Genomic DNA, 27032 nt, shown 5'->3' with positions numbered 1-27032 from the left:
TATATATATATATATATATATATATATATATATATACACACACACATTGTGTTAATCTACTTGACTCATCTTGTACTGTGCTACTGGAAAATGTACTGTGTACCAGCTTGAAAATGCAAAACAAACACACAACTTAAAAAGAGCGCTACTTTTACTCGAGTATGAAGATGTTCTGAGAGACTGTCAAATAAGTTACTCTGTAATTAGATGAAGCACTAAATTATGTATTTATCAATGTTGTGAAGGTGGCAACAGCATTCTTTAAAAACTACTTTCAGTTGCTGATAAAAAAAAAAAGTCACAGACATTTTTGTTCCTTCATGATGGTAATGTTCTTGCTATGTAACAAAGAAGAGTTTCTAGTACCGTAGTGCAGAGAGCTGCTGTAAACACAAATACAGTACAACTTACTTTACTTTTACAATTCCTACATTTTATCAAAAGTCAGGGCCTTACATGTTCTCTCAACTTCCACTGTCATTTTTTTTTTGTATTTTTTTTTTTTTTTTTTTTTAATTCTTCTCTTCAGTCACTAGACATGTTAACATTTAAATTATAGTACATTTTTCATCTAACAAAATGTCTTTGCACTAAACAACATTCAAATAAAACATGGCACAGGACATTTATTTTTTATTTTTTTGGAAATATCAAAGCTTATGGAACTCCTTATAATAGCAATTTAATTATTTTATTTAAATTGAAAACACTTCTTTATTTTTTTTTAGTTTGTTTCTTTAAAAATGCATTTTTTTTTTTTTTTTTTTTTTTTTTTTTTTTTTTTTTTTTTAATTCTTGTAAATTGTGCAAATGTAGCGGTAACACTGGTGGCAGGAGGCAGCGAGAGTCACGGCAGTCAAGTACATTTAAAAAGAAAAGTCCTTGAGGTTAACAAAAGTCTCATCCAGGCTTTGTCATGTGACAGCATCACATGATCAGACGAACTGCTCCTAAAGCCACACATCTGTTGCTCCTCTGTTCCTTTCCTCTCTCTCTTGATTCTTCAATGTTTATGTTTGTCCATAGTAAGTTAGTCTGTTTTTTTTCCCAAAATGTCTCAAAACGTTTTTTAATTGAGACAGGCTACGCATGCCCAGTCCTGCGGGTTCCACAATGCACTGCTTCAGTCCCCCCCCCCCCCCCTCAGTTTTTAGTTCAGAAAAACTCTCCTTTCAGTCCAATGTCTGTGGAGCTTCAGCTGCCAAGAGCCATGGTGTCAATCACCTGCTCCAGCTTACTCCTCAGTCTCTGCCGTCTGGCTTGTTCGTCTGTTTCCAAGGCAGACAGTATCTACAAGGAAAAAAGGGGGAGAGAAAAGAAAACATTAAAGGGGAGGCTGACAAACCATTTTGTCCGGAAGAGCCGTATTGATGACAAAAGTTCTTATTTCTTAGTTCTTAGTTCTTAAGAGCAAAAAAATAATAATAATTAAAGTGTGAGTGTCCAGCCTTCAATGCTAAATAGATGCATATTGTGGAGCCCAATGGGCCATACAGTATATGGCCCAAAAACCATCAATTGGACTCTGCGCTAGAATCAATCTTTTCTGTTGCTGACTAAGGTAAATAAGCACAGCCTGTGGAGACTAACACTTTTGTAAGAACCGACCTATTTAGCATGTTAATCAAAGTAAGAGTGTTCCTGCTTCTACATACAGTACATGGCAATAAATTACTTCTCCAAGCTTGGTTAGGTATTAAACAACAGCCTCCTGAATTGTTAAATATAAATAACATAACTATAAAAAGTTGAGGCTCAAGTTATGCGAGACCCTACCAGAAGAGAATATTGCCATTAGCTCTTACTGAAAGATATTTATTTGGCTTCTGTGATGACGGATTAATCTCCCCACCAATCCATCAATGTCATAACACAGTCATTTAACAGATTATTTTCCTGCTCGATGAGGATATTGTCCAATTAGAGATTGTAATGGCCCTTGGAACAGCAGTGCATTGGGTTTGTAGGGTGCGCAAACAGCAGATTATATTAACCATTTCATTAAGTCAATGATTTGAAAGAACTGGTGCATATTTATACAGATGAAATGAGAGAGAGACGACTCAATCACACTGTGTCGATACCAGTCTAGTGGCGATATGTCTGCCTGTACTTGGAGAGTTGTGCACTGCCTTGAACAATTTTAAAATTAGTTTTAACATGCAAATAGTATCAGAAGCAGGCTTGTTTGGCAAATAGGTTCATAAATGGGAAGCAGATTTTCAGGGGTGGCAGCAAGAGCTTAACAGATAAACCTTCCGATGGAGAACGATTTGAAGAAAAAGATTTTGGTGTAGGACATTTCAGCTTAAAAAAAATTGGACAAGGCATAATTTTGAGCATGCATATCTATATCCAAATGTTTTGCATCACCCTACCCTATAGAATGAACTAAGTTTGCTTCATAAAGTCAAATAATTATGTTATGTGAACATACTGAATTTAACTGACAAGTGACATTTCAAATTGAAATACTGTACTACTATTATGGTTTCCGGTAGACTTTTGCTAGATAATTTTTTTGTTTCTTTGATTACATGATGTTAAATTTTAATTATGTCTCAATTTTGGCCATAGCTGTACTGTACTGTATGGTCATTTAGAAAAAAATAAATCAATAAATGGCTTATTCTGTATGTGAAGTGTGTCTTGGATGAAACAAGGACAAGACACCAGAGTCACTTTGAAAAGAGTTCAGCAGTGTTTGCAAGCCAGATGGAGCTTTGGTTTGACATCCCCAGCAAGCCAATGCCCTCTCACTGGGGGGTGCTGGTAGCTTGTGTGGGGCCAGGGTGCTCCGGTCAACTAAGACCTGTTGACCTAGAACTAAATGCCTGCTGAGCCACTTCTTGCTTTAGAAATCTCGAATTGACCGATTGATTTTATAGTTACACTTATACATATATCAACATGTTTGGAAACATAATAGGCTTGATTCAAGGCTTTTGTGTCAATGCAAAACTTGTACGCATCTTTAGAGGGCTTAATTTGCAAGAATTCTCTCCACGTTGCTAAAAATAAATAAATAAATAAATAAATAAATAATGTCATACATATACATGTATTCATAATATGGACTCCTTTCCAAACACCAATAATCCATTTTTAAAATGAAGGCGTACGGAAGGTGTCGGCAAAATGTGGACTCCTCTCGACTGATGCGGCGACTATAAAAACAACCATCTTTGTTTTATGCATTACTAATGAGCCAGAAAATGACAGTATTCATTCAAAGATTTCAAAACCAAATTCAGCCTGGCCAATGACATCAGTGACACAAGGAGGCATCTCAGTGTGCATCAAATAGGCAGCAATTACCAAGATATGGGAATAAATTACAGTCTCCTTTCGCAAGCACCGCTGCACTATTACAGAACGGCATAATGGAATAATCATCTCTTTCTATAATTTCTTTTGAATTTCAGCGAGTGAGGGCTGTGCTCTAGAATTGCATTTAATGGCTGTTACCCATTAAACGAAGGCAGATGCGATACATTAAAAGGGAATAACTGATGGAGGACAGGGATGAAGGGAGAGACTAAAAGAGGAGCTGGGCAAGGGCTGGTAGTTCAGCTCTCAAGAGTGCTATGGAAATGCGCATGCCTATAAAATTGCTGCACATGTATTCAAAATAAGGTCCAGTACTTTATAAGGATTGTGTCTTGGCTGCCAGTATTTTAAACTGTGCCAAGTAGGCAACCGAAAGTCACAGCATTCCCCAGACATTTTCAAAGCCTTGTGTCTAGAACTCCTTCCATAGCAAACTTTGCTAAAGCTTCTTTTAAAATGGAGGTACAAAGCAAGTCATAAGCTGACACTAATCTTTGTGACCAATGTATAGCACTACGCCGAGATTCAGTCAAATTTTACATCTTATTTGACCCCCCCCCCCCCCCCCCCCCCCCCACCTTTTTTTTTCTAATTAGTTTTAGCTAAGTTTGACCTGGATGATTCTGATTGGGCCGTTATTCACGGTACTTGATAATTGTGATAACTTGTAACAGGCTCTATACATGTAAGTATAAATGCACAAACCCCTTATAATACCAAAGAACATACACACCTCTTCTTTGTACTTGACAATGTAGTTGTAGATCTCATGCAGAGCACTCATGCTGTTGAACTGACTAAGGTGGAGCCTGGACTGTTCCGCCAGGTAGGCGCTCATGTCCTGGTCGCTGATTACTGACATTCTAGAGATATCTGAATAGTACCTGCAGTGGAATAATAATGGGTTAGAAGTAACTGCGGAATAAAGATCAATGCTGCCTACTTCACAAGTGATTCGCTGGGACCATCTTTTTTTCTTTTTGGTTCTCTTGTGCATTTCATAATATGCTACTTGTGCAAATGTTACACATTACCTTCCCATTTATGGCCTGCTGTTTGAGCCAGAAATAGTATTTTGCAATCCCAATTTCAAGCAAACATTTGTCATATAACAGAGTCTTCTCCCAGCAATAGGTAGCCTCCCTGAGGAGTATGGTGCCACAATGAAGGGCTTATTAAGACTATTGGTCACTTATTTAAAGTGATGCTGTGCCTTTAAGAAGGGAGCAGAAGTTGTAACTCCACCCCTGGTGATGAATTGCTGTGTATGCTAAAATTCAATTACCCGTCTATTAGCTTGTGTTAATGGCATGCGTGCCTAACCTAGTTAAACTGATGCAGTGGCATGTTTGCCTTCTCCAAACCAAAGTAGAGTTCAGTTTTGAAAGATGCAGGCAGGATATACAGTTTTACTGTAACAGAGTTATCAGTTCAGAGCTGTAACAGGCAATTGAATAAAGAGATGCTTGCAACCTGTGTATCGCCAACAACAATATTCTCACTTTCCCCTAAATATGAGAATCTAAACCTTTCAAGACCCTTAACCAAATTGCAGAAAAAAAAAAAAATACAATTCAATTTGAAGCATACCTCTCTACCCAGTTTTTGTAGTTTGGAATGTCTTTTGCGTACAGAAGCTTGTTGGAGGGAGAGTCCTTGCCTAGCTTGTGCTCAGACGTGGAGCAGGAGTCCATGAAGGTTTGAGCCACCACTGAGAGGCAGGCATCTGTAATACTGTTCTTGTGGATGTCAAACACAAACTGGGGGTTCTTGATCACATTCACCCAGAAACGTAGAGGTAGGCTGAAACAAAGCACAGTGTTGAGCGCCGTTTTAACAAACATGACAATCTATACAGACGAGATGTGAGAGAGACGACTCCGCTCTTTGTCTCTTGCGGCTCTTTAATCTTTAATATTTAAACGTGCAATTTAATCTGACTAGGTAAAATAAATGCATTCATAATAGACATAGTAATTAATGCATCTTACTAAAACAGCATTTGCTTTGAATAAATGTGTTTTGCTAAATTCTTGGTGGTTATACCTGCCCAGACCACCAGGTGTCACTACTGTGTCATTGTACATGTCAAGAGAATTGGATGGCTGTAAAGGACTGCTGTGGACTAGCAGGTGAAAAGCTCTATTAAAAACTGGTCTGTCATGGGTGAACAAACTACTCACCAGTTACTCTTCCATGTATGCCGGACATCAGAGTCACTAATCTGGTGTTTGTCTGCTTGTTCGTCCAAGAAGTCGAACATGTACTTAATGGCTAGTGGAAGAGCACTGCCACGGTGTGCGGTGCTGAATATCGTCTCGAAGAGGTCATCCACAAACTTCTGTAATGTACCCTGGGGTGACAACAAAAACAGTGACTAGATTAGCAAAGGCTGCCCATTCTGAGCTAAAATGCCCTAGACACACCAGTGTAGAAATAAAACAGGTATTGTGACCACGTTTTAAATATTAATTCAAATATAAAAATACAGCTTCCAAATTTTGTTAAAAATGGTGTAATTTAAAACAGGGATCCTAAATAGCAATATGGGACTATATCCCCCATTTTAAGATGATATTGTGGAAATTTCAAATCTTTTAGAGAAGGGAAGGGGGTTGAAAACAAGCTACCACCACACACAGTCCCTTGGAACGCCTGTTTTACAAGATCTGGCAAGTGGTTTTATCAGCTCTTACAGAGCAGTTCCAAGTAATTGAATAAAACCAGCATATAATAGTAAAACTTTGCACCAAATTAAGAGCTAACTAGACGGCCTGGGCGGATAAATGAAAAACTGGTTACTGACAGAACCATACTTTTAAGGAACCATGTTAGTATGGAGATAAGGCAAATGTAAATGTCTTTTCTAGTACTGTAATATAAAAGCTCAAGCAAACTATTCTGTAATGTAATATCTGTGCAACTGCCTAGTACACCAGCTATTAAAAGATCATGTAGGTTCAATAGTAATTTGAATTGCTTTTGTACATTCCCCTTACTATTTTATGGTGTTTGCTATCATTTCAAATGGTTATGGGTTCCAACGTTGAGTTATAATTTTTCTCCAACTCTGCCTTTACCTGGCTGGGAGCTTGTCCGAAAAATCCCAAGTACAGGGGCTGAAAGGCCTCCGTCATTACATTCAGAATAATGTGACTATACAACTCTGCCAGCCCCAACTACTTTCTCAGTCTGTGTGTGTAGAGTAGGTGGCAGAGTTTGAAAGAGTTCAGTGGAATGAGGAAGTCTGTTCAGAGCCAGGCAGTGTCAGGCTTTCCAGAGAATCTCAAAGCCAGGTAAAAGTGAACAATTGAAGAAGCAAGAACACCTTGGTATAATTGCAAACATTGTAAAAAGAGAGGGACAAGTGATCAATAAGTGACATTTGAAGCTGCTTGGTCTTTATACATAGACTTTTTTAGAGTACTTACACTTCAATGTACATTATATGTATATCTGTGTGTGTAGGGATAGTCTGGGTATGTTTTATATTTCTGGCAATTTAAACTGTTTTAGCTGAAAAATAATAACCCTCATGCCATTGGGGTCTCTCTTTTGCCTAAAGAAAAAGTAAATGTAAGCAGAACAGCTAGATACTTAACATCTGCAAATTGCCCAGTGGAGCTTGGAGGCCAATAATGCAAATGACCCATTCAGGGGTAATAAACGGTCTAGTGTACATTACCAGCAAACAGACTTAATACCATTCCCCGGAATCAACACAAGAACAATAAGAGTTTTATTGATGACCATATTATAGATCCACTTCATAAAGGCTATTACAAACAATAGTGTTTAATTTGTGTCACAGGCCATTGATTGGGCAGGCTCCCCGGGTTAGTTTCAGCTGACACAGGGAATCGGTTAAAATTACAATGTCAATCTACGCAGGAACAGAGGCTCTGGAGATCCTGTTTTTCATTCCAGTTACCAGGAGCACATGTCTTCCTTGTCAACAGAGTAGACGCAGGAAGAAAATTGTGCTTGGGCTGCTCTCTGCGGGGTATATTAATTTCTAAGTTGCTTATTCAGATTAACATGGAGGGCCAGGCTAGTTGATGCAGTGCCAGCCACTCATTTTGGCACTTGTTTCCATTCCCACTGTCTATTGGCACTCAAAAAACAAAAAACTAAATATTTTTTATATTTGTTTTAAGAAAACCACCCAAGAAGCTTGTAACACAATCTTATTTTTCTCAGTTACAGTAACTTGCTAAATATGGGAGAGAGAGAATGGCCCCCATTGCACAACATTGTAGCTGCTTTAAGAATGCCATATTGGGGCCAACTGTGTGTCCAACATGGAGTTAAAAGACCAAAATCCTATTTCTGAAATGGGCAGAAAAAAAAAACAGCCTACCTTTGTTGCGAGTAACCGCGTCAGGTATATCTCAGAGACCATCTTGCTGCCGCGGTCGCCCTCTCGCTGGTCCGAGTGGTCGTGGTTCTTCACCAGGTGCCAGAGCTTGGTACCGCTTTCCAGGTCGGGTGTGATCATGGGAGTACGTGACCGCAGGCTGTCTGGGCTGCTGGCTGTGCGGAGCATGCTCTCTGAAACAAAGGAAAGAAAAACAGGTCTCCATTTAAAGGTACATGCAAGTCCTCTCCTTATACCGTCACAGCAGGGACGCAAACAATTATCTTCATGGACAGATCTGTGTAGCACAAGTTACAGGCAACACAAACATTAAGAAGCTCTTTTCTCTTAGGTCAGGGCTAAAAGTAATTTCTAAGGACATACAATTGGCAATGTAGTGCAGAGTATTTAGAAGCAAAAGACTAAAGTATTGTTTGTGTGATGGAGATAGGAAAACAGCTACAAAACATGGTCAAGTAACGCTGCTTTTATGCCAGAATATTCACATTACCTATTTGTACTGTAGAGGCAGGTTAAATAATCTCTTATGGTGGTCTCAGACATCAGTGTCACACAACATGCCTGATGCCCGCATAACCTCACAAAGACATATGTAATAGGGTCTTCTCATAATATCATTCCCACTTGTTGAAATCCCACACACTTCCACTTTGCAAAAACTGGACTAACAGTCTCATCAAATGGAAATTCAAGAATTCAGAGTTTGTGAGTGAATTTAGAAACTTTCCCCAATCTAACGTGATGGAAGCTGAACTTCAATGGTGCCTGCGTGGATCAAAAGCATGTCCCTCCCACTTGGCTTAGTTTACGAAAATATCCCCATTAATTTCAGTTCCATATCACTCTGGCACTGTTGCTGTAGCAACCCGAAAATTGATCGTAACATGCCTTGAAGGTACAAAACTAATTCTGACAGCTGAGATTTGTAGGCTTTTGACAAGGATACACGATTCATAAAAGCACTCTGTACTGTATATGTGTCTGTCACAGAATGAGTGATTTTTATTCTTTACAAAAAGTAAGTGCTGGACTTAATGGTTGTCATACCACTACATGATTGGAATGGCTTTAATATTGTAGGGACAGTATGAGTGTCAGTTACAGGTTTAGTGGAATATTTCAGAACAAAGAAGTACTCAGTAGAACGTTAGGTTATTAATATAACCCTGGTTCCCTGAAATAGAAATGTAACCACTACTGTATGGGTATTTAATTCTTAAAGACCCGCAATCAGGATAAGCTATATCAAAGCCGCTCGCAGGCCTGGGATGCAGGCATGGCCCTGCCCCCGAGGACATAAAAGTGCTGCACTCATAGATCTCAGTGGCACCTTGAAGGTTAATGGTCAGGGAACCAGGGTTATGATAATAAACTAATGTTCTCTTTCAAGTATGAAATGTAATCATTATTGGTCGCAAGAGGAATATTGCGTAATGACTGGAATGTTACAAGGCTAAGCTGTGAGGCTGCCTTGTGCGTTACCATACGGAACCCCAGTAACAGGGTTAAGAATTAAGGGAGAACTCATCTGTGTTGTAATGGTTGACTGGGAAGCCACTGTTTACACTCTAGTTCCAAAGCCAAGGTTTTGAGGATCCACGATATTCTGTTTGTGGAATCTAGTAAACATATGGGGAGTAGTCAAACCGCTGCACCCTGGCATAAAACCCATGTCCCCGTCTACTATCCATTTGGACAGCCACTGCTTAGACAGAGCTTAACCATGGGATTTAGCCCTATAGCAGACAAATTGTTCTGACTGCCTCCAATTTTTTGTCCTGTCAATGTAGTGCGCCAGGGCCCACACTGGGCAGAGCGTATGGAGCTGTCAGACTAAAAAGGAGGTGGATGGAAAGCCTCCAATTCCACAGACTGGTTGACATGGAATACCAAGATTATCTTTGGCAAAAAGGCAGGATTGGTACAGAGCCTAACCTTTACTCTTAACAATTAAGCAGGCTTTTGCAACAGAGATTCCTGCATCTCACTCACCCACTTTGCAGAGTTGATAGCAAGCAAAAAAGCTGCTTTGAATGATAAATATTTCAGCTCAGCTGAATGCATGGCCAGCAAGAACAAATGTCTTTCATAGGTGGCCAAAGCTGCCGATCCCCTTTCAAATATTGCCCATCCAGGAAGTGAGCTCCTGGGGAGACTGTCAATCTTGACATTGCAAGCTGAAACAGCTGCCAGATAGACCTAAATGTACAGGGAGGATTCTCTCTCAAACAGGTCCTGCAAAAATTGCAGTGTAAAACTGCCATGGGACAAGTCGTGGGGTCAAACCAAAGAGGCAGACACCATGTCTGAAAGATGAACCACTTGTGTCTGTGCTGGGAATATGTGGACGCTGCTCTGGCATTTTGTCAGTAACTGTATTGGACAGACCCAGATGGCTCAAATGCAGCCGTTCAGAGGCCAGACCCAGAGCTGCAGGATCGATGGGTTGGGATGCCATAAGGTCCCCTGTGCCTGACAGAGCAGGTCGATACGCTTGGGCAGTCTCCATGGCTGGCCGCTCAGGAGCTGCATCAGGGTAAAAAAAAAACAACAAGGAGCTACTAGGATCACCTTGGCCTGTTCCTGCATGATTTTCTCCAGATACAGCAGGAGCAGAGCAAGCAGTAGGAAGGCATATAAGAGTTACCAAGGCAGCAATTGAAGCCTCCACAGGTGGAAAATGGTCCAGGCCCAGGTTCTCCTTATCATGCACCCTATACAGGGTGTACATCAACTGGGGAACAACAGGAGCTGTAGCCGGATGACCCCAGAGGAAGACCATGAAGACTGTTTCCTGCGTGGGCTACTTTCCCGGGTGTGTCGTCCGGTTTCCCTTGGCACAGAGCCATGGGGTGAGGATGCAGCCACCTCTCTAACAGAGGAAACCACCACCTCTAACTGAGGGTGACTGAGAAGAGCTATGCCGGTGTAAGGGAAGCAGAGCGCACTGTAGAGCTGTGGAAAAGGAATGTCTCAAGTGTGCGCTTGGAAAAGGTGCACAAAACTCTAGGCAGACTGGATGCACGCAAGCAAGCAAGCAATACAGTTTACAATATACAGATTTACAGGTGCTGCCTCAATCTGCTTATAAATAGCAACCGGGCGCATGAAGACCCGAACTAGACCGGTTTGGTACCTGATCGGGGACGTGAGCACCGTTGGTAGCAGGTCGTGTAGGACAGGGTAAAAACAGGGTTGGTACCGGGATGGTACTGGGTCGGATTGTTATGGGTACGGGTACAGTACCGGTGGGGTGTCTATAATACCGGGTCGGTACAAGAACGGCACCGGGAGAGTACCGGGTCAGGAACGGAGCGGGTCAATGACCTCAGTACTGGTCCGGAATGGGTCCACCAATTTGCAGTCACCGTGGGTAGCAATGTACAGAGATGCCCACCTCTACAGACCACTGGCAAAACCACTCAGTCAGTACCACACACGAGACTGAGGGAAGCCTGCTTGCTGGAGGTACTTACAGCCTTCGCAATGGTGATGCAAGAGCATTCACTAAAACGACAACAAGATACCGTGGATGAGATTGCAAACAATAACAACTGAAGTGTATATCTTGGTCCTGTGCAATGCTGCTGAGACCATAGGTGTGTGCATAGTATATGTAAAAAGCTGAAATATATACACAAGAGAAAACTTTCTCCACAAAAAACAGTAAATAAATAATTAGTTAACATAAATGTCTAGTTTTTTAAAAACAAGAAAATAAATTAACTCCAGCTGGAGCTGTGCAGCCCGGAGCTTGAGCACAAGTCCCTGGGAAGGAGCGGCTCAAGCCGCTGGCTTCACGCCGGGCACAAGGCCACAGTGGGATGTAACATGCAATAAGCTGTAGTTTCCAATATATGGAAAATTAGTAATACTAACACAGCATATAATATCGCTTAACATTTGTGTAAACCTAATAATTTGCGAGAAAAAATTAAATAGGCAACAAGCACTTATCTGAACCAGGCTCTCCTGTCAGGTCAGTCTTTAAAAGGACAAATGGCACTAAGGTATGTGATCGCAGTACTCTTATGCCATCAGAGGCGTCACAGACTCTGCGAGCACCTTTAATAATTCTTATTCAAGTCTTAAGAGGTAAATACCCATACAGTAAAGATTACATTTCTTACTTGAAAGGGATCTCTTAACATAACAAGCTTAAGTATGAGCTCCTCAGATCAACATGACAATTGATAATTGTATCCGTTTCTTTTAGTATTACTGTAATTTGAATGTCGCATGATCCAGTGGTTACAGCAATATAATTGTAAGATCTATGGAAATGGGGCATTGGCAGAAACATAACAAAGAGTATCAAACACTGAAAGGAAATTCTCACAAAACATAAATCACGTCTGAAGTAGCCTGCTAGGGGCAACGCACATTACAATGCAAAATGTTTAACTGTTGCAACTGAATTGTTTTCCATGACTGATTAACATTGCAATTTCATTGCAACACATTTGCTAAAAGTCCTTTTCTAATAACACATTAGTTCAGGTTTTGCACAGCTAACTGAAACAGCATATTTGCCAAAGATATAGTTAAGCATTTTGGCTGATGCCTACATCATTGTTGTGCTCATGTCACTTGCAAGAGACTGCAATAAATAAAAGGAAATGGAAGTGCTGATAATTGCATGCAAGGAGGAAGCGCCTTACCGTATCTGCTGAGTGATTTGGTGAAGGTAGAGGAGTTGGAGATGTTGTACGCAGAGTTCTGCTTAGGTACCAGAGCAATTAGAGACCCATCAGTCACCTGAGGAGAAAGGGAATGCAAATTGCAATAAATGTATTTAAATCTAGGAAAACTAAATTTAAAAAAGCCTGCAATTTCAAGTTTAAATAAAATTAGCAGTAACCCTTTAATCCCACCCAACATGTAAAAACATAAATTAAAAACAATCCCAGATATTCTAACTATAAATACGTAATACGTAATCTGCCTCAGGATACGAGAAGAGCATTAGTAGGTTTAGAGGTCTTTAGTTGCTTTAGTAACTTCTACCACAAAACATTTGGTTGACCAAGCTATTGGGGCTAGTGTGTCAGGGTCCATATACATTTGGAAACCACTGTGAAGAAGATTATCTTTGGTTCTCTCTTGCAGCATCTGATACAGATATTTATAAACAGGGCTTCATACCTCTTTCTATGCATTTTGTCTCTTTGGAATTGGTGTATTATTTGTAACATACAAAAATAATACATTAAGGATTAAGATGGTTAAACAAACCCAAAGTAGGTGGATGTTAAATCGACCTTTACCCCCTTTACCATAATCGTTACATACTTCTTCACTTTCTTGTTATATTGAGCTAGATATAGTACTCGTGTATTTTGCCCAAATCATCGTCATTGATTAGTATTATAATAAGCTATTAAAATAAGCTGTTGTAGCATGTCTAGTAATGTCCACTTCTCATAGGTGTGCACAATAAGCCCAAGTCTCCGGGTGAGCACCCTGGCTTACCTGGTAGTGTGCCAGGGTGTTAAGTCTCTTCCAGTCGTTGTCGATCTTGGTGGTCACGTCCTCATCCTGCAGGATTATCCTTGCCATCCGGCCCTGCCGCCACTCTGCTCGGGGGAGAAAATCAGCAGAGAAATGTGTGAAATTAACTCTGGAGAGAAGGGTGATGATAAATGTTTACTCAGCGCCACCTAGAGATCATTTCAGCCCGGGACAGACAGACACAGGCATTAAATGGGTCTTGATCCTAAACTCTTGTTCAGTCTCAAGTCAAGCCATTCCCTGCTTCCATATTGCACTGTAGGACGCTCTGAGTTTCTTCTTATCAATTAACTTTAACCCTTTGCGGTCCTATGTCGGACGGCATTACAATTTTCCCTTTATGGGACAGGGTCCGACATCACCAAAAAGACGTCAAGCACAGGTCTCTAGTTGTATGTTCTCCGGAAATATCCGAGAAAATCTTTTATTGGCTGAGAGAGACCAATAGGAGCCGAGAAAAGCCGAAAATAAAGGGGGGCGGATCCGAGCAATACACATCGTCCCTGCACCACAGACCTAACACAGCCATAAACAAACAAGATAGCTGCTTCCGCATCCAGCGCTCAAAGAATATCACAGACATTTGTCAAGCTTTTAGAGATGTTATAGTAGCAAAATAATGACTTGGATCGTATTATTGAGGAGTTTGGTGATAACACAAGTGATCAGGAGATGATTTATCAGTATGCACGACTATGAAGAGGTATGTGATAAATACAGTGAACAAGGGGTGGGGCTTGGCTGGAGATGCAGTACTGAGTGACTTGTTTATAAGCAGTGCCTTTTAAACCTGTTTTACTTTGAATAAAATTACTTTTAAACAGTGCGAGTAAAATAAACAGCACGTGTGAAAATAAATTGGACCTGATGTGCACGAGAGGCGCTGAATAAATGGACCGCTAAGGGTTAATGCTAATTATAATGAATACAATTATCTACCCTTTTATTGTTACTATGAATTATAAAACGTCACTAATACAATGTAAACTAAGTTTATTTTTGTTTTAAACTCTCAACATGGCTTACCAAGATCCATGTCCCCTGCTTTGGGTCTCTGTGAGTAGGGCATCCCTTTGTATACAGCGTCCAGCAACTTTTCCTTCACTTGGGTGACGGTGTCGCAGTTTAGACCCTTCACAGTGACTTCTGTGGCATTTTCATTCTCTGGATTCAAGCAGTGGAGAGTCTGAAAGAGAGAGGGAGAAAGGATACAGACACTCAAACACAGGGAAAGGGAAAACATCTTTGAAGACTTCAGTGAGCTTATGATGTATGATTGATGAACTGCCAACGACAAGGGAAAGATTTTTTGATGAAAAATGGTTGTCAGCAATATTTTAGAAATAACTACTTTACAAAACAAGTGAATCCACACTTTCAAGTCCTTAAATTCAACTTGTTGCTTTTTTGTTTAACTGTTCTTTCACAAAAAGGAAGCAGCACTCTGAGATCATGATAAGGGATATAATCTGTTTACTTTTTCAAGGCGTCTTGAGAAATCTTTACTATCAGGTTTGTCTGCATGAAAATAAGACACAATGTGTCAACGCTATTCTACTGACCAGGGTCTTGTAGTCGATTTGCTGGCGTATCAGCTTGTCCTCACTCAGGGAATACCGGGCTTCGCCTGTGATGGAATCTATTGGTCCCTTCTCCATCTGCTGCTTGATGGCACAGTACAGCATGAACAGAGGCTCTCCGGCACACTCCTGAGAGAAAACAGACAGAGATGCCTCCAATTATCAGGACTAATTAGTCTTTGGATTACATGCGCCACCACCAGCAATTCAGTTCCTAATGACTGCCTTCTCTTCCCTCATACAGGGTGAAACATGTCAGTCTTTAAACAGCATTAGTAATCCATATATCAACACTTGATGAAAACATTATTTGATTAGGGTGTATTGTACACGGGGTTCTAGAATAAAACCAGACTCTTACTATCTAAAACCAACAGTATGTCAACCTTCCAAAAGATCTCAAACATAAACCTGTCTACTTTTTGAAGTTGTGCCATGACACAGCTCATAACCAACATCACCACACATTATAATATATAATTGATTTTCAAAAAGGGCAAACACTAAATTAGCAACAATGCATTACATCTTAAATATCCCAAGAATGTAACTGTCCAAGTTAAGCCTGACCATTTAGAAACCAGAAACACATTATCATTAGAAGACAACTGAAGCAGAGGAATTGACAATTCATGTAAAATGTTAATAATATTGCAAGACTTTGAAAGTAAGGCTAAAATGGTGCCCACATACAGGACAACTGTAGTTTCACTTTGAAGATGGAGCTCTACAGTATTCGAAAAATTGAGTAAAACTTCTCAATTCTTTGCTCCCTTAAAACCAGTCACATTACACAAGTGATACACCTTAAACTTCACTTCTTGGTTCATGTCAGATAATATATATTCAAAATCCAGGCAATATTGACAACCATCCTTCCAGTGGGTAAGGTACAAATCATAAACATGCCACAGACCCTTATATCAAACAGGAAAGTGAAGTTCTACTGAAAAAAAGCAATGCTGCTGCCCTTCCTTGCTGAGTGTTCTCGGAAGATAGAAAAAGAAAGCCCTTTTTATACATAGAACTCCACTTTTGGCTCAACATGCAGACTCTTCCTCTGTCACCATATGTTGTTAGCAACTCGTTAGCATCTGCAGTAATTAAAGAGACAGCTGGTAAAGAGCAGGAACATGCATACATCATCCCAAGACCTTTCCGATAACACGCTTGTCTTTGAAATTATCTTTAATTTGAGATTTTGGCTTCATTAAGGCCGTTTGCCAGATCTGGGATAAAGTAGGTTGTTATAAAAGCCACATGTTGCTTAGAGAATGAGGATAATGACCGCAGGGGTGAAAATCTTCAGTTACCTGCCATAATTTGTTAGAGATAGGAGAGAGGGAAAAGGAAAAAATGTGCTTCATGAATAGGCCTTGTACTATAGGTCTAACGTTTCACAAAAACAAAAGACTAGTAGTAATTGTTATGATTATTAATGACAATTTTTAAAATAATTTCAGTTGAAATATGTTCTGCAGGGCCACTGAACATTTAAAAAGAATGGGAAATACACTCCAAAACTTTATAATAAAGCCAAAATATAAAAATATATTTATTTTACAAATCTGCCTCCTTTCAACTTTGAATATTTTTGATATTGTGATATTATATAGTGCAGAAAATCTTTACAAAATGAATGCTCTTCACTTATACCAGCAAAAAGCTGAACATATTTCAGTCCTCTTGGAGCCTGTACAACAAACTAGTTTTTTCTCAGAGTGCAACTGCAACATAGGGACTGCGTACTCCTGCTGCATGTAGGACCGATTATCCCATCAGTGTACACCCTTGTCATCGGTCAGCCATATCTGTAAAACATTTAACAATTCAAGGGTGGAAATAAGACTCCCATTTCACAGCAATCTGAGCCATTCCAGATTTTATGGTGACCTTAATCATTCAGACACAATTAAGAGTGTTACTAATGAATGCATCTATTATTCAGGCCTCTTCTTCGCAATAGACTATTGTAAATATGGCTTCGCGATAACAAGAATATCAATTTGACAAAGGTTTTTCACTCAAAACACGTAAATATTACTTTCACTCAGGGGCAACTAAAATACATGTTCTAACCCAGTTTCCCAGAACAACGAAGTGAAACTGTGTTAAAATGTATTGCAGAATAATAAATTAGTGTCAGCTATTCCACGTCTTTTTTATGAATATTAATCTACTCCTATTGTTATTCTTGTTTAAAAAATGTTTAAATCATTTTATATCAAAATATAAAGTCGGAATCAATTTAGCTGGAAACTTACCTCAACATCGTCCATTTTAGCCTTCATACTGGCATTAACTGTGGCTTTCAAGACACCAAGTGTTCCGTCATATAAGAATAATTGAAATTTCCCGCATTTGAGAGAGTTCTCCATTTTCAATAGATCTTCCCGTTAAAAAAAAAAAAAGCCAAAAACATTGAAAGTGCTGTGTTGTTTGTAACAAGTTAGCAACCATCTCTAAGGAAGTGCGTGTCAGTGACGAAAGCACAAAAGAGCTGCATTTAGTTGGGTTAGCGAAGAGGCAAAGAAATCAAATAAAAATAAAAAGCGTTTTACTGTGAAGTTTTCATTTGGCCTATATTACAGTAAATTGGAGTTGTGCCTTAGGTATACGGTAGGGAAAGTTAAACGGAACAATGGAAAGAAGTCTGTTGACAAGATTTACTTCACCAGGCACCTAATATCTGTATTTTTAACTTCTGCTATATTATAGTTTCCAGCATATCGCTTTACCGTTTGATTAAAAACAAATAAGGGTGGCTGAAAAGGAATGAGCCACAGAAATAAGATTACCAGTTTTGTAACAACCTTTATTACTGCGTATAAAACGAGAAGAGTCAGACTGCCATACAATACACAGCATGCATATCACTGGGTCTAGGAGGTGTGGTAGAGTCCATAAAATACTTCAAAAAGTTTTAGCTTTAAAAATGGTAAGAGGACTTCACTATAAGGGATTTTGACTAAAAGGGAATACCAGTTAGCAAAAGCACTGATAGGAAATCCAGAGAGATCTTGAATCAGAGGCCGTCTGTCTGTAAACTGTCAAGGAACGAAACCTTAGGTTGCAAAAACAAAATTTGCTTTTTTTTTGTGCACGGTAAATGCTTTGCCAAAAAAAAAAAAAAAAAAAAAAAAAAAAAAAAAAAACTGACACACAAAAATTGATTATGCAGCATATTTTATTTTCTTTCAGCTAAGAACCCCATAAGTAAATAAAGTAAATATATATTTTTAAAAATGAATAAATATATAAAACAAACCTTTTACTTAAGACTGAGTTTACCTTCAAAAACTTGTAGAGCAGGAACGTAAACCAATTTGTCAGCATCTTCTCTGCAACAGACTCTGTCCTGAAGGGGGATAAAGCAAAAGAAAGTTTAAAAGTTTAAAAGTCAAAGACTATTAAAACATATCTTTCACACCTCGTCATCTTCTCAGTGAACTGTGATATTCTTTCCCAGGAACAAAAATAAATAAATAAAACATTACAAATTAGGATCCTGTCATTGCAGACTTTCTCAGGAGCACATGAGACACTGTCCTATGGGGGGAACCAAGCTGTTGTTCTGCCTAAAGTTTAAAGCTGTGATATGAAATTAAATTTAGAAATCAGTGCTGCTTGAAAGAATGTATAGCAGGTAAAAAACAAAAATCATAGAAATCCCAGTGCTGGGGTGTCACAGCATTCCGGAAGAATTGTCAAAGACAACCAGAGGAGAACATCTGCTGCTGCACATTTTGATTAACCCTTCTGTAGATATGAAGTTGGAAATCTGAACAACTGACAGTTCAAGCACAAAGCAATGCTTTTCAACGTCTCATCTTGCATCATAATTTGTTCTTCCAGGAACCCATAACCTCATGAGAGAACTGAACCTAAGGTGTCTATTTTGTATCTTTGCATCCCCTATTGGATTAATGTTGCCTTTATTACAGGTGGATAACACTGGTGTGTTTATGATGTATTGGGCATATGTTTGTTATTGTAGTAGTTCAAAAACTGGGGCTGCAAAATGGTTTCAGCTGGGCATCTAATCCTGATAACTGAGAAAGCAATCTTCCCTGAGCTGGTTAATTAAATTTACAGAACATTTCCTGTTTTTGAGGTTATGGTATGTTATCACCTACCACCACCTTGAGCTCTAAAGGCGCTAAAGGATGGGGAACATGATTCAGGGGCTGCCACCAAGGTGTGCTTAGCTGTAACTGACTGCTGTGATTGGTCATCAACTAATACTCCCCAAAGAATGCCTGCCTATAAACAAAATAAAAACAGAACCAGAAAAAAAAAAAAAAAAAAAACATCACTCCATTAAAATTCCCAAATTAACATAATTAGGTCACTTCACTCATTAACCATAAGCTTTGCAACATAACACCTGGTCCACAAGAAAAGTAATTAAAAATTAACAGACGATATTGCTTTTATTTTGTTAACAGCTCGATAAAGACTATTGAGAGATATATGGTGAAACGCAGCTCAGGGGTGGACTTGGGTAAAAAGCACTTTTTTTTTTTTCCTCTATTGCAACAAAACCTTACATAATTACACATTTACAGCTGGTATCACAGACACCGACTACCTTGGACAACCTAATGTTACCTTAGGTCACTTAACATAATGCATGCTTAAAATCCAAATTCCCCAAGGCAGGTTGGGCATTATTTCAATGTGAGTTTTAATGATTTTTAAGGCTTAATTTACAAATCTGACAATATACTGCAGTTGGTTGTATATGTTCATTGTCCAGATGTTGTTGTAATTTATATATATATATAGAGACACACACACATGGAGTAGACACTTGTTAGTAGCAACACCTGTTAAGAGTAACCATTGCTTACGAGCAGCATTTCCCTGGAAACACTTTCCTTACCATTAAAAATTGATGTCATTGTGACATCACATCCTCCCAGTCGCCCTTATCCGGATATTGTAAAACTTCCATTAATGGCCCACGATTTAACCCAAAAGTCTGTACAGTGCGCCTATCAGTTTGTTTTACAAGGCAAAATTGTTTTCTGCTGCATCATTCCAGTGTTTAAAAAAAGAAGAAAATACAGCTGTATAAGGATCAAAAAAGAATAAATAAAAAAATAAATAAAAAAAGTAAAAAAATTGCTTATCTTTATATATATATGATCAACAGTACCAACTCGAAGAAAATACAGCACCTTGGTGAGGATCAAGTACAAAAGAATATTCCATAAAAAAGAGTCAAGTGAAGTTAAGGATACCTGTCAGTTTGGGATTGGTGATCCACTGACTACCGGGGCGGGGTTTGCATACTAAAGGGAACGTGCTACTGTGTTCGGGGTTGGTCCTAAGGAATAGAGGCGGGGAGAAAAAGGCTGGAGGAGTACTTGGTTGTTGTGGACTGTGTCACGAACGGCTTTACTAACTGTTCTTTTCTGTTTTTATTCCTTTTGTTTTATTTTTTGGATTAAAGCAGAACGCGACGAGGACTAAGAGGCTCCCGTTCCTTTGTTTTTGATTACTCCCACACTCCCTCCCTCACATCCTTCTTTATTATTTTTCTTTTTTTTTCCGTGTAATATTAAATAAAATTTTAATTGTTACACGTAAATCACTGTCTGGAAAATCCATTTGTACTCACACGCCTCACATATATATATATATATATATATATATATATATATATATATATATATATATATATATACACACACACACATACATACACATACACACACACACAATTTGTTGTAGTGACCATCTGCCTATTATTCTGGTTTAGGAAAAGTGACAAACCTTCCCATAGTTCTCGATTATGGAATACAAATTTGAGATGAACAGATTTTGCTGCTGGAAGTTTGTTCATTTCCATGTTCTGGACAATAGAAAGCTGTAATGCCTAGTTTTCTAAGAATACACTGCTTAATGGAGCTAACATCCAAATCCTATTTGAAGTATACAGTAAAAGGCTGTGTTTAAATGGCTTCCTTTCAGCAGAGGGCTTTTAAGGAAAGATGATGCATTTAAAGGGTACATAAGGACATTTTTATTTTATTGTGTTACATGTTGCTACAATTGTTTACGTAAGGTGTGTGTATTATTTTAATTTTTTATTTTATTTATTTTTTTAAACCACCTCTCAGAACTACATTTCCAATCATCCTCCTACTCACTGGTAAATCCATCTCAGTTGCATGTGTGAGCAGGAGGATGAAGGGAAATGTATTTCTGAGAAGTCCATGCAGATACATGGGAAGCCATCTTGAGGCAGGGAATCGAATTTAAACGTTTAAAAAAGTGGTCAAAACTTCACACCGTATGTGAACAGTTGTAGCAACACATGGGAACATGTAACACAATAAAATAAAATGGCCTTTATGTACCCTTTAATCTCTCCTTTTTCAGCTACAATGTGCTTTTACCGCTGAATAAAAACAGCAAGGATCATCAGAAATTGAGGCTGGTCTCGAAAGCATTTTTTCTTTTTTTTGAAATACACAATCAGCATTACAATCACAAATTTAATAAACTCTACACACAAGGGACCAATTTCCTCCTGGAAAGGCTACTTTCTCATTTGCATTTTAAGTGCACAGTCTAATGAGAACCTACCCTAATTAAAATGTATTTATTTGTTATCGATATAATTTATGTTCTTTTTGTTGTTATCTTTTAAGGAAAATGAACAAGGGTGCACATTTAGTATAGGTAAACTGACTGTGTAATGCTTCACTACATGATTTGTTCAAGAAGGTAAATACTTTGAACTTGGCCTCCCCCAAATAAAATTTTAAAAAAGCCAAAATTTGTAAAAAGCCCAAAGTTAGAGGCACATTATTGTCCCAAAAAGTCCCAATTTTCTCTCTAGACTGCCTGTAATAAATGTGGCTAATGGATGTAACTGGAGGCTTACTTAGTCAAATAGGTTTGAAAAGAATTGGCATCTCAGCCTATTGAATGGAATGGAAAGACAAGGGCTGGACACAAATTACAAACCACACAGTTCCAAAACAAACATCTTACCTTTCAAGAGGCAAGTACATTAATGCTAATGACAGCATTAGTCATCAGCCATTAGGAGCTGATCCATTACAAACTACATCTGTTAAGGGGATGCTAGAAAACAGCAATTGGAGTTTCAGTTTGCCTGACATGGAGTCAAGAAAAAACACTGCAGGTGAAGACTATTTCATCCCTAAGGACATGGGCTTACATTGAAGAAATTGAAAAAGAATCATGTGCTAACCACTTGTTGGAAATCACAAAAAAGTAGGCTTTCCATAAAAGCAGATCTGCATTTAGGAATAGTTAACTTAAATAAAATGCTTAAAGCCATATTTAAATGAAATCACTGGGGAATGCATTAGCATTATTTCAAGTCTCCCCCTCCTCCCTCTTACAAAAAACAAACAAACAAAAAAAAAAACCTTGACTTAAAGGCAAGGATAGCTTGCATGCCATGTCATGGATGTAACATCAAGTGACAGCACTGACATTTATAAAATAAGCAGCAAAACATGTTTCCATAGCTAGAAAATTAACTGAAAAATAACTTGCTGCCACATCAGCAGCAAGGGAGTTTTGAATAGGGTGCATTAAAAATATTGTGCTACTTTATAACCCTCATTATTTGGTATTCAAGCAAATATTTCAGGAGGTCTGTACTCATATTACTACATGCATTATAGGAGGCTATATGGTCCAGTGGTTAAAGAAACAGTCCCAGTGACTCTGCAGCTGATGCATAGTTCACACACCCTAGTCTCATATCTTGTAAAGCTCTTTGTGATGGTGGTCCACTATGAAAGGTGCTATATAAAATTATTATTATTATTATTATTATTATTATTATTATTATTATTATTATTATTATTATTATTATTATTATTATTATTATATTTACACCCCAAGTTCAAGGCATACCCTACCATGCCTGGATGATTGAATAAATAGCTCTGCAAAGAGGTCATAAAAGCTGCTGTGAGATTGATGGCATTTTGGTAGGTTTACCTTCTGAGAAGCAGCTTGGGGTGGTTCTTGCTCTCCAGGTTCTTTTCAATGAGGTCTGAGAGGAGCTGTTTGAGGACTCCAGTGGCATACTCCATCTCGCCCTGCAGTGCCGTCATGATGAGCGATGCCACGTTGCCGCGGTCCCGCATAGAGAAGCTGCGCTGGGCCTCCAGGGTCCTGATGAAGGTCAGGAGAAAGTGCTTCTTGTTCAACAGCTGCCCAAACAGCGTCAGCGCTTTCTCAACGTTGGCCTGGACCTAAACACAGAGAGAAATGAACAAGGACCTTCAGCTCTGTGATGGAGCACAGAAAATAAAGTACTAATCAATAACCTGTTCAGAGTAACATTCTGTTTTAAACAAACCTCTGCACAACTTTACAAACTGGGATTAATAATTCACAGGGGTCAAGTGTGCCTCACCTACATAATTCAGGCAAGTGTGAAAATACAAATACAATACAGCCTAATTCCCTAGGTGGACTAAATTGAACATTAACAGCATGAGAAAGCCGAAGCCAAATGAGGGTAAGAGAGCACTGTAGCATCCTGCACGCAACACTGAAAACATTCCTCTGCATGCCCTGCTAGTTCCTAATGCTGGCACCTGTCACTTTTAATTGAGGGGAAGTTGTACTCTTGACTAATTTAAGATTTCCCAAGTTAACTGCAAATGGAATTCAGATCAAAATACATTAGCCAGCCTTATCCTTGTCAAAAATTGCATGCTGGAAAAATGTCAAATTCACTGCATGGTTAACAGTATTCCCTGCTTTGCCTTAATGAAAGGGAGGCTTCCTGTTAAACATATTTCAGAGTGGCAAAACTCTCATTTATTGACTGTATTTATTTTCAAAGATTAGCCCCCACGCTACCACCTTTAATTAATTCATAAATGTTATCGTTACTATGCAGGTTCTATTAAGAACTATTAAAAATAAAGCAAAAACAAAATGTACTGGATTGAATAGGCTCTTCATAACCCTCCCCTGCCACCACCTTTTGTTTAATAGATAATCTGGATTTTGCGACCCAACTACCAGATGAAGTACACTAGGAACACGTATAATACTTTTTGATTTTGACCTATGAAATTAGATTTCATTATACTGGATGAGGAACTAGCCTCGATGGACCACACAGCATCTTCTCACTCTCAACATGTTTTTTTTTTTTTATTACTTACAGCAACACATGAAAGGGTCAGTAGGAGAAGTGCAGGGTGCATTTTGGTCAATGTACACCAGTGCTGTAAAGCTTTGTGATCGAGTTCGTACCTCCATCTCTTTAAGAACTGGATGATCTTCAATCCCTGGGAACAGCACTCTCATGGCATAGGTCCGGTAATCCAGGAAGGGAATGCCAGAGCCGTCCAAGTCATTCGTCAGCTCGTGGATATCTGTCTGAAGCTCCGCAAAAGCTACAAAGACAGAAAGAAAGACTCAACTTATTTGCCCTGGAACATATGACAGCAATTTGTATGGATACATTTACCATATGTAAAAAAAATATGGTGAAGATAAATGTTGATTTACAAAAAGTGTTCACTGTACATAACCATTTTTTTATTATTATTTTTTATCCTGGTAGGAGAACAGCAACTAAAACTGCAGTTAACTGTCGTATCAAGGAACCAAAAAAAATGGTTCAAGCATATGTAACAGGACGAAGGCTGGACACAAACCAGCGACCACACACACCGCAAGACAGCATTCTACCACTAACCACTGTGCTGACAATCCAGAACCCCAGTGTATCACATACCACTGCCCATTACACATACTTTAGCAGACTTTGATCTGAAAAGTCTAGCACAGATACATAATCAAAATCAATAAATCCGGTGCATAGGCTTTTTATAGACATACTGGACAAATATATATAACAGTCAAGCTAGAATAAACAATAATGATAAAACGATGTTCTGAATTACTGTGACAGAACACTTTAAATACACCAGTGCTGAAAACATAGGTTTTTATAAACCCTCCTGCAGCCAATGGAGATAAAGCCAGGTACTGAAGATTATACCTACCCTTGGGCATATCAATCCAAAACCATGTTTTTTTTGGATCACAATATAATAATAGCAGAACAGACAAATCAGTTGAACTAACATTAACATTTTTTTTTTTCATTGTACCACCGCCTTTAAAAAAGGTTTTAAAAAATAAAGAGAAATATAGAAATATAGATGAATAAAACAAAACTAAAATTTTATTCACAGTAAACACTCTTAAATATTATTTTCTGATGCACTTTTTTTTTTTTTTTTTTTTTTAATTAAATCACTGCAAGGATAACAGATGCTTTGTGGCAACATGTCAACATTAATGGGGTGATGGAGAAAAAGGAGGGGGAAATTCTAAATTGCATCTCAACTCTTTTTTACCCCTCTCGAGAAGCCATAACACACTCAGACAAACCTGCTGTGAGCTTGGTTATTGAAGATGCCTTTTTACAAGACGAGCATCGTTGGATTATGAAGGGAAAATGGTTTTCAAAAAGTCATGCTTTTCCCTTGAATTTTAAAATAGCCAGTAGTTAAACTAGACCGAGCGTAACTATTTGTAGACATCAGAAACTTGCTTGAAAAATGTACTAAACTGAATACAGATAATGAACATGTGCTTATAATATTTCGAATACAGTATACCTATTAACCAGGCACTTTACAGCATTGTTCTATTTATTCAATAATCTAGCAAGTGAAGCGTTTATATTGTTGTATTTCTAAAATGTTGATTACTCATGTGTTGAAGATTGAGATATACTTTCAATATGTACTTTTGCTATTTTTCAATAAGAAAAATATATTTATAGATTCAGGCAACAAGCAATTCTTAATTCTTATTTCTTAGATTCTTATGTTTCTACTGAATATAACCCATGGGAGCAAGATTCCCACATGAAAATAAAACTGCTCAGCTATTTCATCAGCAGAGCAGGATCTAGTATAATTCCCTCATTATCTCGCTAGCTAGAAGGCAAGTATTAAGTCCCTTTCAGCAAAGAAAGCCTCTGCATGTGATCTAATAAACCGACCCTATCTGTAGGCCTGGTTCAGACTTGCATTGGATGCTTAGTGGCAACTTCATGTTTTATTTAACGTCTCTGCTGTTCAAAACCATTAATGATCACATATGCATGTTTTACTGTAGGTATTATAGTTAACTCTATCACTAGAATGTAATAAGATGTTTTTTTTATTTATTAAAAAATATTACACCAGACATTTGAGCTTATTCACTCAGCCATGCTTTCATATGAAGTTTAACAACTCGTTTGCATAATTATCTAACAGGTATTTTAATTGTAATGTATTATTATGCTTCCAAAAACAGGTCGAACAGTGATGGCACAAGCTTGGTGTTTTCTTTGTCCCCTTCTCGTTTAAGAATCTGCAGCAGATCACACACACTAGACGATTCTATTTTCCATTAAAAGCTCATTCATCTTACAGGCCCTTAACTGGAATACCTCCAACCAAAAGACTCCTCCCATCACTCTTTCTATCTGTGATTCATCTCCTTTGGGTAACTTCTCTGGTTTCTTGCTTGCTGTGACTGACAAGGTCACCACCCGAGGGCAAACACACTTTGATAATGGCCAATTACGCTCTCTCTGCTGGATAGGAGCTGCCATCGTGCCCAGTTGTTGAACATTTTTACTACAGCCTGACTAACAACCACCACCCCCACCTCACCTCCCCCCCCCCCCCCCCCCCTTTTTGTGTTTTTTTTTTTTTCATACTGTTTCTTGTTTTAATTGTTTTTCACCTTAGAAAATTCATTTCATAAGTCTTAGAGTTGGGTCAGAATCAATGTTTGCTCCCCAATTGGTGCACAAATTCACACAAGCATTTCCAAGATGGATGAGATCTTTCTTTATGACAATGTAGTTGTAAGATAGTCTGTGCTATTTGTGTTCTGCTTTATGAAGAGTGATATTATGGGAACCATGATAACACAATCTTATTACGATCAAGCACTGTTTCCACTTTATTACATTTTTGAACTAATTCGATGGGTCACCGACCTAATTAGTTTTTTGTCTCTACAAAACCGAAGTTTGTGCTTTAGAGATTTTTTGCAGGCAGCTGATTTCACACTGGATCTGAGAAGCTAGAGTTGCATCAACAAATAGAATCATTAATATTGATGCTTACCGCAGAAACAACTCTCATTCCAAAATAATGTAATCGAGAACTGTTGCATGCTTTTCCAAGCTGTATGTGTGT

At 38.5% G+C, this 27032-nt stretch overlaps 1 protein-coding gene across 3 annotated transcripts in view; it reads right to left on the bottom strand.

Annotated features, from left to right (window-relative positions):
* Nucleotides 1-762: 762 nt before the first annotated feature.
* LOC121298001 (plexin-A1-like) overlaps nt 763-27032 on the bottom strand; it is a 202587-nt gene continuing 176317 nt past the window's right edge. For 2 of the 3 annotated variants that reach the window (XM_041224678.1, XM_041224676.1), the window contains 12 exons: nt 24070-24212; nt 22795-23051; nt 18091-18157; nt 14782-14928; nt 14246-14405; nt 13181-13287; nt 12370-12466; nt 7691-7881; nt 5514-5683; nt 4921-5133; nt 4064-4214; nt 763-1290 (listed from right to left, as the gene is read on the bottom strand). In XM_041224678.1, the coding sequence (XP_041080612.1) occupies nt 1195-1290; nt 4064-4214; nt 4921-5133; nt 5514-5683; nt 7691-7881; nt 12370-12466; nt 13181-13287; nt 14246-14405; nt 14782-14928; nt 18091-18157; nt 22795-23051; nt 24070-24212 (1799 nt within the window). In that variant the 3' untranslated portion in view covers nt 763-1194. The remainder of the gene's footprint in view (nt 1291-4063; nt 4215-4920; nt 5134-5513; nt 5684-7690; nt 7882-12369; nt 12467-13180; nt 13288-14245; nt 14406-14781; nt 14929-18090; nt 18158-22794; nt 23052-24069; nt 24213-27032) is intronic. The other variant, XM_041224679.1, reaches the window with a different exon arrangement.

This window comes from Polyodon spathula, chromosome 23, assembly GCF_017654505.1.
Source record: "Polyodon spathula isolate WHYD16114869_AA chromosome 23, ASM1765450v1, whole genome shotgun sequence".
NCBI classification, from domain to species: Eukaryota; Metazoa; Chordata; class Actinopteri; order Acipenseriformes; family Polyodontidae; genus Polyodon; species Polyodon spathula.
This window is presented reverse-complemented; position numbering and strand designations above follow the sequence as displayed.